The 16,152-nt window shown below is 36.0% G+C and overlaps 1 protein-coding gene across 6 annotated transcripts in view; it reads left to right on the top strand.

Annotated features, from left to right (window-relative positions):
- LOC127866891 (protein CLEC16A-like) overlaps window positions 1-16,152 on the top strand; it is an 85,366-nt gene that overhangs the window by 31,461 nt on the left and 37,753 nt on the right. For all 6 annotated transcript variants that reach the window (XM_052407735.1, XM_052407734.1, XM_052407733.1 and 3 more), the window contains 4 exons: window positions 5,188-5,240; window positions 6,548-6,772; window positions 11,587-11,637; window positions 12,373-12,501. In XM_052407735.1, coding sequence (XP_052263695.1) covers window positions 5,188-5,240; window positions 6,548-6,772; window positions 11,587-11,637; window positions 12,373-12,501 — 458 coding nt within the window. The remainder of the gene's footprint in view (window positions 1-5,187; window positions 5,241-6,547; window positions 6,773-11,586; window positions 11,638-12,372; window positions 12,502-16,152) is intronic.

The raw sequence follows: 16,152 nt of genomic DNA, 5'->3' as shown, positions 1-16,152 counted from the left end.
GAATAATTTGGAGAGTTCTGTTGTTGTCGTTTAAATTTACGAAACCACTAAGATTGCTTATATAAGGTATAAAATACTTATACTATGTATACCCGGCGAATAGCCAAGAGGGCTAATGCGTTTTTACTTGCGACTAACTCCAGGACTCCGGTGTTCACTGGTTTGAGCCCTGGTACCGGCTACTTGTTTTACCTTTTTAGCTCACCTGAGCGATAGCTCGGGTGAGCTATTGTGATCACTCACCGTCCGGCGTCCGTCCGTCCGTCCGTCTGTCTGTCTGTAAACAATTTGTAAACATCTTCTTCTACTAAATCATTGAGCCAATTTCAACTAAATTTCATGTGGAGCATCCGTAGGTCATGGGACAAAAGAATTGTTAAAAACAATTTGATCACATAACCAAGATGGCCGCCATGACCATATATGGTAAAAAACCTTAAAAAATCTTCTTGTCAGAAACCGCTCATCAGATTTTCAAAAAATTTCACAGGGATGACCTTTGAAGGCTCCCCTGAAAAAGTTGTTCAAAGAAATTTGATTCGTCAAAAAACATGGCCGCAGGAGCTCGTTCAACTTTGCATGTTTATTCGTTTTTGCCTATTTTGTGAAAACTTTCAAAAATATTCCACATTTTTTGTCCGATCCTTTCCAAATTTGCACAGTGTCTTTATATCAATGAGGACACGAACCCTACAAAAAATGAGCATTATTGGTCCATGAAGTACAGAATTACCTCCCCTTGAATTGAGAAAATGGTGTTTATGCAATAAAGTCCAAATTTTTCATCCAATTCTTTCCAAACTTGTAAGGATTTAGCATGGTTCAAACAAGGGAAACAACTACGGTTTATGCATGTTCTTTTTAATACAGATTTGCCTCCCTTTAATTCATTCAAAATCTCATTTTACAGCAGAGATTCCAAATCTGACCTGTAAATGAGCCCCATATTAACTGCAAGTGCTAGGTTACCTTTTCCCATTTGATCATTCTTAAGTATTGGTCTTGTAATGCTGCTACTGCTTCTGCTACATGTTACTGCTCCTACTACTACTACTACTACTACTACTACTACTACTACTACTACTACTACTACTACTACTACTACTACTACTACTACTACTACTACTTCTACTACTACTACTACTACTACTACTTCTACTACTACTACCACTACTACTACTACTACCACCACCACCACCACCACCACCACCACCACCACCACGTCTACTATTACTACTTCTACTACTACTGCCACTACTACTACTACTTTTACCACTACTACTACTACTACTACTACTACTACTACCACTACTACTACTACTACTACTACTACTACTACTTCTACTACTACTACTACTACTACTTCTACTTCTACTACTACTACTACTACTACTTCTACTACTACTACTACTACTACTACTACTACTACTACTACTACTACTACTACTACAACTACTATTACTACTACTACTACTACTACTACTACTACTACTACTACTACTACTACAACTACTACTACTACTACACCACCACCACCACCACCTCCACCACCACCACCACCACCATTCACAGTGACAAAAAATGTATTCACACAATGGCTGCTACTACAACTTATAGCCCATATAGGGGGGCATGCATGTTTTACAAACAGCCCTTGTTTCTATGGGATTTTAACCACAACTGTTCATGTTTATCTCCGACACATATTTTTAGGTCACCTGTCATGAAGTGACACGGTGAGCTTATGTGATTGTGTGATGTCCGGCGTCCGTTGTGCGTGCCTGCGTGTGTCCGTGCGTCCGTCCGTCAACAATTTGTTTGTGTAGACAGTAGAGGTCACAGTTTGCATCCAATCTTGATGAAATTTGGTCAAAATGTTTATCTTGATGAAATCCGGTTTGGGATTGTATTTGGGTCATCTGGGGTCAAAAACAAGGTCACTAGGTCAAATAATAGAAAAACCTTGTATAGACAGTAGAGGTCACAGTTTTCATCCAATCTTTATGAAATTTGGTCAGAATGTTTATCTTGATGAAATCTGGGTTGGGATTGTATTTGGGTCATCTGGGGTCAAAAACTAGGTCACTAGGTCAAATAATAGAAAAACCTTGTGTAGACAATAGAGATCACAGTTTTCATCCAACCTTTATGAAATTTGGTTAGAATTCTTGATGAAATCTGTGTGGGATTGTATTCGGGTCATCTGGGGTAAAAATCTAGGTCAAATAAATAGAAAAACCTTGTGTTGACAATAGAGGTCACAGTTTTCATCCAATATTTATGAACTGTGGTCAGAATGTTTATCTTGATGAAATCTGGATTGGGATTGTATTTGGGTCATCTAGAGTCAGGAACTAGGTCACTAGGTCAAATCATAGAAAAACATTGTGTAGACAATAGAGGTCATAGTTTTCATCTGATCTTAATGAGTCAGGTGAGCGATTCAGGGCCATCATGGCCCTCTTGTTTAAATTTTATTCTTGATTTTTTACTGGAGCTTTTAAGATCCAATGTTTACATTTATCAATATAAAGCATTTAATGACAAACTTCAAAATATGCCAAAATCTGTGAAAAGGCCCCTTTAAGATAAGAATAGTATTATGTTTTTATATCTTTGATTTTTGTTTATGGTTATTAAAGAAATTAAATGTTGTTGAATAACCCATGGTCTGTAGTATAGATGCATAGGAATTGAATCATTCAGTTATACACAATCTAATGTTTTAAAGTCTGTTTTTCTTATACATGCTTGTCCTGAGTTCAGCTGCACAATTTGTTGGGATTTTGTTTCACTGTGTTGGCATGATTTTTCCCTCAACATTTTCTAAAAGTTATGCTTTTCCTATTGTTTTTTTTCTATTAGTGTGTTTTTCTCGAACTTTGTTCATCTTTCTTCATAAAACCTTCAGTAGTTTCACCAATCAATTTTATAATCTTATCAAACAAAACATTATAGCGTAAATTTCATTAATTTTTTTGGGATAAAATCAAAGATCCAATATAGTGTAATTTTAATCACAACTACAGTGACAGTGACTGTTACATGTAAACACAGCTGAAATAAAACATTTAATAAGGTTGACATCGATTGTAAATATAAATATAGATTCCCAGATCTATTTTCAAAACATTAAAGTGACCTTAAACAGATTTTGGCATGTACTGGAGTTTGTCATTAAATGCTTTATATTAATCAATGTAAACATTGAAACTAAATAGCTTCATTAAAAAACAAGAATTATTGTTTTAAAAAAGATAAAAAGGTAATCCCCATCTGGGCTCAAACCACTGTCCCTTGTAGTAAAATTTTAGCACCTAAACCACTCTGCCATCTGTGCTCATACAGTATGAGTGGTGTATTTACACTTAATATAAGAAATCTTTGTTATGTCATGAATTAAAATGATAACAACAGAACGCTCCAAATTTCTCATTTGTTTTGCATTTGTAACGCTCAATGATTTTCAGGTTTTTAAATCGTCAAAAGATGCATATAATGGATATTTTAGAGCAAAGTAAATTTTCAGTATTACTGAACCTTGCAAATATCATAACTAAAACAAATATTGCAAATCTGATTTTTTTTCAATTTTGTCAATTTGACGAAACATGAAAAGGCCCTTTAAGCTCCATCTTTAATTAATGCAGGGTAATCCATACTTAATTACCCTACTTGTGTGTCAGCATGATGTGGTTTTAAATTTAACTTAAATGAATACAAAGACACTTAAAAGTGTCCATCCTTCTATAATTGTGGATGGTGTAATGTGTGTTGTCAACTGTGATGCCGTTACCACTTTAGATGCCGTATTTTTTAATCAATTATGGAAGCTTATAGTCATTTCTGTTGACAATTATTTGTGTTACATATAAGGGCAGAAGTAAATCAAAATGTGGGACTATTTACATGTATTCAATTATACATTTATACACATTGATTGGTTCCAAAATTGTTTATAGAACCATTTCAGCTGGTTTTTTAGCTCGGCTGTTTTTGGAGAAAATCCGAGGTATTGTCATAGCCAGCTCGTCGTCCGCCGTCAGCCGTCCGCCATAGGCGTCGTGCTAAAACCTTAACATTGGCTCTAAAATCAAAGTGCTTCCACCTACACCTTTGAAACTTCATATGTAGATGCACCTTGATGAGTTCTAAATGCCACACCCATTTTTGGGTCATTCGGTCAAAGGTCAAGGTCACTGTGACCTCTAAAATAAAACTTTAAAATAGGCTCTAAAGTCAAAGTGCTTCCACAAACAACTTTGAAACTTCATATGTAGATGCACCTTGATAAGTTCTACACGCCACACCCTTTTTTGGGTCACTAGGTCAAAGGTCAAGGTCACTGTGACCTCTAATATAAAACTTTAACATAGGCTCTAAAGTCAAAGTGCTTCCACCTACAACTTTGAAACTTCATATGTAGATGCACCTTGAAGAGTTCTACATGCCACACCCATTTTTGGGTCACTAGGTCAAAGGTCAAGGTCACTGTGACCTCTAAAAAAAACGAGCGTGGCATCCGTTATGCGGTGCTCTTGTTAAAATACAAAACGTTGTGTATATATTTAATATCTGTTGACTTGCTAGCTCAGTTATTAGAGCATGAGACTACAAATCCCTGAATTGTGGGTTCAATACCTAGCTCAGCAACGTAATTTATGAGGGAAATGGTCATGACATTCTTTCTATGGCCATTCTCTTTCAAACGCTTATTCAAATAGAGCATTTGTTTTTTACTTGTGCACTTACCCAATAAAAGTGTGTGACAGTTTACTGTCTGCTGTGATATGACTGAAATACAATTGAACAAGGCCAAATATCAAAATTTATGAAAGGTCACTGTGGTGTAGCAGTATGGTGACCGCCTAGCGACCGGAAGGTCATGGGTTGATCCCAATTATGGCAGCTTCTTTAGATCTCTCCCATAGACACCAAGCACTGGTTCTATTTCCAGGAAACGGACGCGAAAGGGTTTCAAATAAGTCTTAGGCTTTGGATGCAAACAAGCTAAAATAAATATGTTTAAACTAAATATCCAATGAACAAACAAACCACCTTTCTGCTAAGTGTACTATTATCTTTATTGTTTCTTTAATTCAAACTTTTCTTTTTCAGCAACTGATAAATAGAAATCAAGCTATGACATTTTTGTTTGCTGTATTTATTTCTGATTTCTTATTGTAGGTATACATCAGGGGTTGATGGACTCTGTATTCATGCCAACTGACCGGTCAGAGGTAGGTGGCTTTCTTTGCAATTCAGTCTGACCTCACCCTACCACTGCGTTGACCAAAAATTGAGTCAAGTTCTGATAAAACTGGGCATAATACATGTGCGTAAAGTATTGTCCCAGATAAGCCTGTGCAGTCTGCACAGGCTAATCATGGACGACACTTTCCCTTTTTATGACATTTTTCGTTTAAATCAAGTCTCTTCTTAGCAAAAATCCAATTTAGACGGAAAGTGTTGTCCCTGATTAGCCTGTGCGGACTGCACAGGCTAATCTGGGACGACACTTTACGCACATGCATTATGCCCAATTTTCTCAGAAAACGACTTAATTGTGAATAGTGTAGTTCGGCAACTGCTTTACCAACTAAATGTTTTTGTTTAGCTGAATCTACATGGCAGGGGACCCCTTCAATTTTTATTCCTCACCCTTTTATTATATTTTGCCCGCACTTCCATTTTTATGCCCTACGCATTAAAATATGCCCTACGCTTTAAAAAAAGTGTCTTCCCTTGTACCTTTTCCACATTTTCAATGTCATCAATACAGACACACCATACCTGTTTTTATGACAATTTTATAGACTAACATGCAGTATACATTGATATAATTATCACATAACTTTTATCATGGAATATATGCGGATTGAACGATTGAATATAAGCACAAAAAAGTCACCTTTCACCTACAGCCCCCCCCCCCCCCCTCCCTACTGGCTATTTTTTTTGTCTGGCTAAATCCTTACTAACAAGTATTACCGTACATTACACATTTTAGACAATTAAAAATTATCTGCAGTTGTTTGTTACACACAGTTTCTAAACATGCTTCTATTAAAAAGGATAAAATAATAAATATGTCTTAGTAGTAAGTGTTATGAATATGAGCAGCATCATGTGAACAATGGGTTTTATGCCATATGAGGTTAGCTTTGCTCCAGACAAGCCTGCACATATGCACAGCCTGGTTAGGAGCTACCATATCCAGTAACAAGACTACAAAATCTCCAGTGACTTTATAGTGGACAGGGTAGCTGGCACAAGACCTATTTTTGCACAATATGGGAAATATTGAGTCTGCCTTGCGACTGCAAGGTTCTGTCTTGGAGCATTCTGAAAATCTTTCCAAAGACACCCAGGAAATCGACTAAAGAGTGTCTCTATAAGACCATGCCTGCCAATGCAGGGAAGCTAAAATAATGTTTTATGTTGAAACTAATAAATAAATAAAGCTTTCTTTGCACATGTGCTGTTTGTGACTTTTGGCTGTCATTAAACAATGTTACAATCAATTATGTTTGTTAATTTATTGCAGCTAAAAGACAACTATAACATTGCCCTGGTTGAGAGACTGATCCGAATCCTAACGCTCGTGACACAGTCTAGCAGCAAGGTCCGTCTGGCAACTCTCGAGCTCAGTATACGCCTTCTAAAGCAGCTTGTTTACACGCCTGGGAAATCATACCTTCAGGATCGACATCTCGCGTGTATTGAGAACGCAAAAGAATGCAGTGCCCAGCTTCTGAGGAACTTCTACAAGGTAAATATGTGTTCAGAGTCTTGTATATAAAATGACTTACCTTAGAAGGTGTTTTAACTTAGTTTATTGATCTACCTTTAAAATATATATGTGCCTTGGTCAGGCACAACTGGGATTGATGCATGTGGGTCGTGTCTTCCCAGATTGTGGGTCGTGTCTTCCCAGATTGTGGGTCGTGTCTTCCCAGATTGTGGGTCGTGTCTTCCCAGATTGTGGGTAGTGTCTTCCCAGATTGTGGGTAGTGTCTTCCCAGATTGTGGGTAGTGTCTTCCCAGATTGTGGGTCGTGTCTTCCCAGATTGTGGGTAGTGTCTTCCCAGATTGTGGGTAGTGTCTTCCCAGATTGTGGGTCGTGTCTTCCCAGATTGTGGGTAGTGTCTTCCCAGATTGTGGGTAGTGTCTTCCCAGATTGTGGGTCGTGTCTTCCCAGATTGTGGGTCGTGTCTTCCCAGATTGTGGGTAGTGTCTTCCCAGATTAACCTGTGCAATATGCTTAACTAATAAGTATAGATACTTTCTGCTTTTTGATTTTTTTTTGTTTTTAGGAAGATTCTTCCTAACCAACATCCAGTCCAGGCAGAAAGTTTTGTCCCTGATTCACCTGTAAGGACAGCACATGCTTATCTTGGATGGCACTTAATACATATGCATTAAGCCCCATTTTCCTAGAGCAATGCTCATTTTAATTGTTTTCATTATGTTTCTATGATAAATAATCATAATTGAAATATGTTTTTGCAAAGCACAGCTTATATAATTTTGTATTCCCCCCAGTAGGGTGGCATATAGCAGTTGAACTGTCCGTCAGTCCGTCTGTCAGTCTGTGCGTCCGTCTGAAAACTTTAACATTGGCCATAACTTTGCAATATTAAAGAAAGCAACTTGATATTTGGCATGCTTGTGTATCTCATGGAGCTGCACATTTTGAGTGGTGAAATGTCAAGGTCATCCTTCAAGGTCAAAGGAAAAAATATATCAAAGCGGCCCATTAGAGGGCATTGTGTTTCTGACAAACACATCTCTTGTTTCATTGCTGGCTTCAATGATTTACTGCACTGTTTAATCTGAGTGTATCAATTCTTATCAGGGCGGCTTATATGTGCCCATAAATGGGCGCTAGACCATAAAAAATAGCATTCTCTGAACGAGCCATTTTCTTTAATGATAAACAGTTGCATAACAAGTGTGCAAATTTTGATAAATTTAATGATAGTTTACTATGAACGAGTATGATGGTACATTTATTTTTCCTTATTCACAAAATTCTTCGGAAGATTCGTATATGATAATCACATTTTTATGCCCCCGGTAGGGTGGCATATAGCAGTTGAACTGTCCATTAGTCAGTATGTGTGTATGTCAGTCTGTCCGTCCGTGCCAAAAAACTTTAACGTTGACCATAACTTTTTCATTATTGAAGATAGCAACTTGATATTTGGCATGCGTGTGTATGTCATGGAGCTGAACATTTTGAGTGGTGAAAGGTGAAGGTCAAAGTCATCCTTCAAGGTCAAATGTCAAATATATGCCGTCTGTCCGTCCGAAAACTTTAACATTGGCCATAACTTTTTCAATATTGAAGATATCAACTTGACATTTAACATGCATGTGTATCTCATGAAACTGCACATTTTGAGTGGTGGAAGTTCAAGGTCAAGGTCATCCTTCAAGGTCAATAGTAAAAAAAAATCAAAGCGGCGTTTTCATGAAGCTGCACATTTTGAGTGGTGGAAGTTCAAGGTCAAGGTCATCTTTTAAGGTCAAGGTCATCCTTCAAGGTCAAGGTCATCCTTCAAGGTCAAAGGTCAAAAAAATAATTCAAAGCAGTGTTATCATGAAGCTGCACATTTTGAGTGGTGGAAGTTCAAGGTCAAGGTCATCCTTCAAGGTCAAGGTCATCCTTCAAGGTCAAAGGTCAAAAATAATAATTTCAAAGTGGCGTTATAATGAAGCTGCACATTTTGAGTGGTGGAAGTTCAAGGTCAAGGTCATCCTTCAAGGTCAAAGGTAAAAAAATAATAAAAGATAATAAATTTCAAAGCGGCGCAATAGGGGGCATTGTGTTTCTGACGAACACATCTCTTGTTGTAAATGCAATTTTCAGATTTCAAAAAGATTTCATTATTCATTCATGACCGGCAACTCCATGAAACTTCTTTTAGAAATAATCTATGTTTGCCATAATTGACCTTTGTAATGCAAAAATTGGTCTGATGCCATATGCAACCAGGATAGCTCAAAACCAGCCTGCTTAATTACACTGTCTGGCCACCCTGTCCAACCACCCCCCCCCCCCCACCCCTTCAAACTTATAAGAAGATCAATTTATGACTGAGTTTAAACAGTATTTGTTGCGATCAGATGATTTTTCATACCACCGCATTGATATCTGCCTGATATAACGTTGCCTCATATATATTTTTTTATATCATGGTCAACAGGAAGTTCTTATATCAGTCCTGTGTGGAGGATGGTCATATTACTCGGAATCAACTATAAAGTATTCATTTTTAGTAAAATCGAATCAGATTCAACAAAACGAAGAATTTGATGCCAAGGTGTAATATATTTTAAACACAAAATGCAACACAAACAGCAAAAAAACATTTTTTAGCTCATCTATTTTTTGAAAAAAAATTATGAGCTATTGTCATCACCTTGGCGTCGGTGTCGGCGTCCGGTTAAGTTTTGCGTTTAGGTCCACTTTTCTCAGAAAGTATCAATGCTATTGCATTCAAACTTGGTACACTTACTTACTATCATGAGGGAACTGGGCAGGCAAAGTTAGATAACTCTGGCGTGCATTTTGACAGAATTATGTGCCCTTTTTATACTTAAAAAATTGAAAATTTTGGTTAAGTTTTGTGTTTAGGTCCATTTAATTCCTTAAGTATCAAAGCTATTGCTTTCATACTTGCAACACTTACTAACTATCATAAGGGGACTGTGCAGACAAAGTTATGTAACTCTGACTGGCATTTTGACAGAATTATGTGCCCTTTTTATACTTAGAAAATTGAAAATTTGGTTAAGTTTTGTGTTTAGGTCCACTTTATTCCTACAGTATCAAAGCTATTGCTTTCATACTTGCAACAATTATTAACTATCATAAGGGGACTGTGCAGGCAAAGTGATGTAACTCTGACTGGCATTTTGACAGAATTATGGGCCCTTTATACTTAGAAAATTGAAAATTTGGTAAAGTTTTGTGTTTAGGTCCACTTTACCCCCAAAGTATCATAGATATTGCTTTCATACTTGGAACACTCGCAAACTATCATAAGGGTACAGTAAAAGGACAAGTTGCATAACTCTGGTTGTCATTTTTACGGAATTATGGCCCTTTTTTGACTTAGTAACTTTGAATATATGGTTAAATTTTGTGTTTCGATCCACTTTACTTCTAAAGTATCAAGGCTATTGCTTTCAAACTTCAAATACTTTCATGCTATCATGAGGTTACTGTACCTGGCAAGTTGAATTTTACCTTGACCTTTGAATGACCTTGACTCTCAAGGTCAAATTATTAAATTTTGCTAAAATTGCCGTAACTTCTTTATTTATGATTAGATTTGATTGATACTTTGACAAAACTACTCTTACCTGACATACCACAATAGACTCCACCCAAACCATCCCCCGTGCCCTCCCCCCCCCCCCCCCCCCTGATTCCTCCCCCCCCCCCTCCCTATTTTTTTTTTTTTTTTTTTTTTTAAAGATCATCTCACAAATGACCACCACACCTCACACTTTACCCCCCACCCTCTTGTTTACAAATATTAAGCGCGCGTGCTCATGACGTCAATATTAACACGTAAAACGACAAAAGTCATATTCTTTCCTGCTAAAACTGCAGCCTTTAAGCGATTTTTTTGCCCCCGGATTGAAAGATCGGGGGTATATTGTTTTTGGCCTGTCTGTCATTGTATGTGTGTGTGTGTCCCAAAACTTTAACCAAAACTTTAACCTTGGTCATAACTTTTGCACTATTCAAGATAGCAACTTGATATTTGGCATGCATGTATATCTCATGAAGCTGCACATTTTGAGTGGTGAAAGGTCAAGGTCATCCTTCAAGGTCAAAGGTCAAAAAAACAAATTCAAAAACTTTAACCAAAACTTTAACCTTCTTCATAACTTTTGCAATATTGACGATAGCAACTTGATATTTGGCATGCATGTGTATCTCACGGAGCTGCAAATTTGAGTGGTTCAAGGTCAAGGTCATCCTTCAAGGTCAAAGGTCAAATGTATGGCTTCAAAGCGGCGCAATAGGGGGCATTGTGTTTCTGACAAACACAACCCTTGTTTCATTATTTCTTAAAAATTCGGGTCGTAGAGGTATGATAAACAGAAATACAGGTTACTGTCTGATCTTTTTGTAATATATCAGGCTGGGCACGAATAAAATATCGGCAAGCCTCGCCGTTACATTATTCTAAGCCTTGCCTGATAAATTACAAAATGATCTGGCAGTAACCTGTTATTCTCTATATACTGGTAGCCAATCACATTATGTCACCTACCTGTATTCTCTATATACTGGTAGCCAATCACATTATGTCACCTACCTGTATTCTCTATATACTGGTAGCCAATCACATTAGGTCGCCTACCTGGATTAGTTTGATTGTGACATTATAATGCACAACACAACTTTAATGTGAGTCTGTGCTCCCCGATTGATATAGAAAATCCTTTATTTACTATGTGTTACTACCTGTTTAACATATATAGACAAACACTATTGTACATCTCATATGAATTCTCAAATTTGTAAATTATTCTTATTCTTATTGTGTTGTTTTTTTGCAGAGTGATGACATTTTCTTGGACATGTTTGAAGATGAATACAATGAGATGGTGGTATGTATTTATTCCTTCATTTCAGCATCTTGTCTGTGGAAATAAACCAAAGAAAATGCCTAAAGAACATTATAAACATCAAGTGATATAAAAATGAACAAACTTACTCCAATATACTGCTCACGTTTGCTGTTTTGAGCAGGATATAAATACTCAAAATTTCATTCCATTTTTAGAGAATGTTATGTCAATAATTTCACAGTTAACTATCATGTAATATTTCTACGTTCAACTGATTTCCGCCATTCCAATGCCCAGACTGATAATTTAAGAAAAGGAAAAGTTATTAGTTGTGTTAAAGGCTGAAGTATTTACCTCCCCTGTGTTGTTTCCAGAATTTCATCTATGTGTTAAGTTGAGATTAAGTTTGCTTTATTTTATGATTTCCTGTGGGTTTTATGGAAATATAAATGATTTAAAAAGATTTGTCACTTTTTCAGACAGTGAAAATTTTCAATTTATATTTTCACCGTTTCACTGTCTAAATACATTGTGATTTTTAAAACAATGACATAATTCCTCTGAAAATCTTCAGTTCAACCCTTTTAAAAGAAAAATAAGTGGTACAAATCATCAAATAAAGAATGTTATGGTTTGAGAAGGTTATTAATTTGTATCCACTTCTGGTCTTAATTTTTTGTTATACTTGTCAAACTATTAATTTCTGTTATCACTCAGGAATTTCAATCATTAATGTACCAAAACCAACAACTATCATGTATATGGTGATTGCAGACCCGTCCCTTGAATGTGGAGTACCTGACAATGGACGCCTCCATCCTGCTGCCCCCTACAGGGACCCCGCTAACTGGGATAGACTTCAACAAGCGGCTCCCTTGCGGTGAGGTGGAGCGGGCACGCAGGGTGAGTGCAGCGCCAGAGTTTAGTGGCCTTGTTTTGAGGTCAAACTGAATGAGGAAATGCTAGAAAATTCTAAATTAATTGATTTATTAAGGATAAGATTGGCAGCCAAATTTAAGTGTGACTTCATAGCAAAAAGTCAAGGCCCATATTCTGAAAACTATTCTAATACTTAATTCTAAAAATAAAGAAATATTCAAATTCAAATATTTCAGAATTGCTCTTATATTGATTCAAACTTGATATTTACTGCCTTTGTCTTCATCATTCTTCATGAAGAACATTTAGTTAAGAACATTACACCACTGGCAGCCTGCATATATTCAAACCCTGCACAAATTCTTCCTGTTTCTTAGTCTCTTCTTTGTTCTGAAGTCTAAGTCTGAGAATAGGCTGGTGAATATAGGTCCTGGATACCTCACTTAACATTTTTATAATTTATAATTTTAGAATCAGGTTAAGATCATCCGCTATGTTGTGAAAAAACATAATACTATCTTTTTATGTAACATGGTACACCTGCCAAGTCTTCTGATTCTTAATGGTTGTTCATGGTTGTTTATTAGGAAAGTATGAGGTGGCAATTGATTTTCATAAATTCCAGGCCTTTTTTTTTTAATTGTGTGTTGTTTGCTGGTGTTTATTTGTGGTGTTGTATGTTTACCTTAATTGAGTAGGCTTCTGCTGTTTGCTCTGTTAAGTCTGTCTGAAAGGTGTAAAATGAGGCTTTGTTTTAGGAAGTGTATTGGGCCCGAGGTGAATGCCCATTTTGGTATTTTTAAAGATGTTTTTAAGAATGTTTATATTTTTAAGTTTCTTTAACCCTTTACCACTTAGATATGTATTTTAAGGCATTTGTAGTCCCTTAGAAGGTAAATTTAAATAAAGGCCTTTCTTACTACATTCAAGTTTTAAAAGTTTCAGTTCCAACCCTCAGATACTGATGAGCAGCAAACAGCGTTAAACCTGAACAGACTGCAAGTTACTCACAGGCTGTTCTGGTTTCATGTTGTTTGCGCATAGCCATTTTCACTTTGCTTCTAAGTGTGAAAGAGTTCATACTTTTAATGACTTCTAAGTGGAAAAGAGTTCATGCTTTTAATGACTTCTAAGTGGGAAAGAGTTCATACTTTTAATGACTTCTAAGTGGGAAAGAGTTCATACTTCTAATGACTCAAGTCTGAGACTATTATTTATCAACTTACATTTTCTTTGAATGTTTAAGGATTGTAGGTATTGTAAACGGATATGCTTGTTAAGTTGAAGTGTATTTGTATTACTTTTGTAGTGTTCCTAGAAACATTAGAATGTATCTTTTAGTAGGGAAACTGTGTCATTTTACAGTTTCAGGACCATTGATTAAGTTAAAAAATATTGAGAAAAAAAACGTATTTAAAATCATCTTACTGCAAAACAATATGAGTCGTGTTCTGAGAAAACAGGGCATAATGCATGTGCATAAAGTGCTGTACCAGATTAGTCTGTGCAGTTTGCACAGGCTAATCAGGGACCACACTTTCTGCCTAAATTGGATCTTTGCTAAGAAAAGACTTCATTTAAGCGAAAAATGTCATAAAAGCGGAAAGTGTTGTCCCTGGGACGGCACTTTACGCACATGCATAAAGCCCAGTTTTCTCAAAACACGGCTCATATGTATTAAAGTGCCCAGTATCATGGAAATTCCCAATTTTTTAGCTTAACTCAGGAGACGAGATTTGGGATTCCACTCAGCTGAGTATGTCAGTTTAGTTAGGAACAATCTTAAATCTCAGCTATAAGAATATTTACATAGCCCTCCTCAAACTCATGGTTGATTCAGACTCAAAACTCAAAGAAACTTCTGGGAACACCATATAGAACATGATATAGAACATGATGATCAAAAAACAAATTTCAAAAATTGAGAAAAATACTAAATTATTATAAATAATAATAATACTCATAAAAGTTGAGTCAGAATATTGATTTAAATATGTTCTTGATACTCTGCCCTGGGCCATTTTCATTTCTAAACTGCTGTGATGATTTATGGTGCTGATTTAAATATTGAGCTAACCTCAGACTAGTAACTTTCTCATGTGTTCATTTCCATTGTATATTGTAGTTGCCTCCCCTGCAGCAGTAATTTTCATTTCATTTGTATATTTATGGGTACAGGGTACAATATCTCGCTTATTTCACTTTTTAAAGCCATCATCAAGGTTATGAGCAATTTAGCTTCTTTAAATAGTTTAAATAGTTGTGTTTTCTGTTTTTTTGTAAAAAATAAGTGCAACGTATACTGTTTTTTTACCCTGTATACCGAGGTATCAAACTCGTCTTCATATTTAATGGTCAAATTGTTAAAATGTTAATTGTTTTGGATTCGGATACCTTTTTTGTTTTAGTTGGTATTACTTGTTACTTGCATTTTACAGCTTATGAAAACATAGTTTGTAAGACTTAGTTAGGAACAAGTCTCACTTTTAAGGTATCTTACTACGTATGCAAGATATGTTTTTTAAGCGTTAAAACTCTCTTTTAGAAGGATTATAATTTGTTTGTATTATTGATACTTTTCTGTCACATCGGACATTAAAAACACATTCAAAACCATAACATTTAATTAAAAAGCAATAAAAACCTAGTCTCATCTAACAAGTGAGTCTTGTAGATTACCCAAAAGTAAAAAACCTTGACAAACAGTTTACAAGGTGTTATGGTGTATGGAGTCATGTTACAAATGTCAGGCTCAATTTACATTTTGATGTTAAAGGTGTGAATTACCACACAAGAAACTTCTTGTTTTGCCTGAATATATTATAACGAATGAATAAATTATAATGCATGAATGACATCAACATAAAAGATTTAGTTTAGATGCTGTGGCTTTTAGAAATGCAAACATAAAAGAGTTGTACTGCTATACATAAACTCATTCATCAAATCTTGGAATATGTTGATGAATTTTTGTGTTTTTCCTGAAAAGAAAGATAATTTGTTGCCAAAAAATAATCAAACGCGTTAAAATAGTTGCATATAAAGTGCTTTATATTTAACAAATATCTTGGTATAACTTTCCATTTTGACCGTGCTCTGTGAAAAGGGGCTTTTAAGCATGTGCTTTAAGTGTTGTCCCAGATTAGCCTGTGCAGTCCGCTTTAATGGTATTTTACGTTTAAAGAAAGTCTCTTCTTAGCAAAAAGCCAGGTTAGGCACATTCATTAAACCCCTTTTTCACAGAAAACCGCCCATTTGAGTCATAATCTACAATAATTAAACAAACAGAAGTGGGTTTGAATGATCGGACAATCTTTCATTCAAATGCATGTAATGTCACCCATTTATATAATAGTGAATGCAATTTATTTCTTTGAAAAATGCTTCTTTTGTAAGAAATGCATTGTGTTTATTTCCAAAAGTGTACAGTGTGAATGAAACACTTAACATTTTGCTTTGAATGAACACAAAATACTAATTCAATTAAGCACACAAGTCTCACCAGCCCAAATTGCGATTATTAATAACTATATACCACCTGCATCATGTCAAAATGGGTCTTACGCCATATGGGGCCAGGGTAGCTCCTGACCAGACTGCATGGCTCGTTTAGTCCAAAAGCCTTGCCAGCCAATTGTACGATAATAAAATAACTTCCTGTCTCATTGTCACGTA

The sequence above is a fragment of the Dreissena polymorpha genome, chromosome 2 (genome assembly GCF_020536995.1).
Source record: "Dreissena polymorpha isolate Duluth1 chromosome 2, UMN_Dpol_1.0, whole genome shotgun sequence".
Classification (NCBI taxonomy): domain Eukaryota; kingdom Metazoa; phylum Mollusca; class Bivalvia; order Myida; family Dreissenidae; genus Dreissena; species Dreissena polymorpha.
The sequence above is the reverse complement of the archived record's forward strand: the minus strand, read 5'-3'. Positions and strand labels throughout refer to the sequence as shown.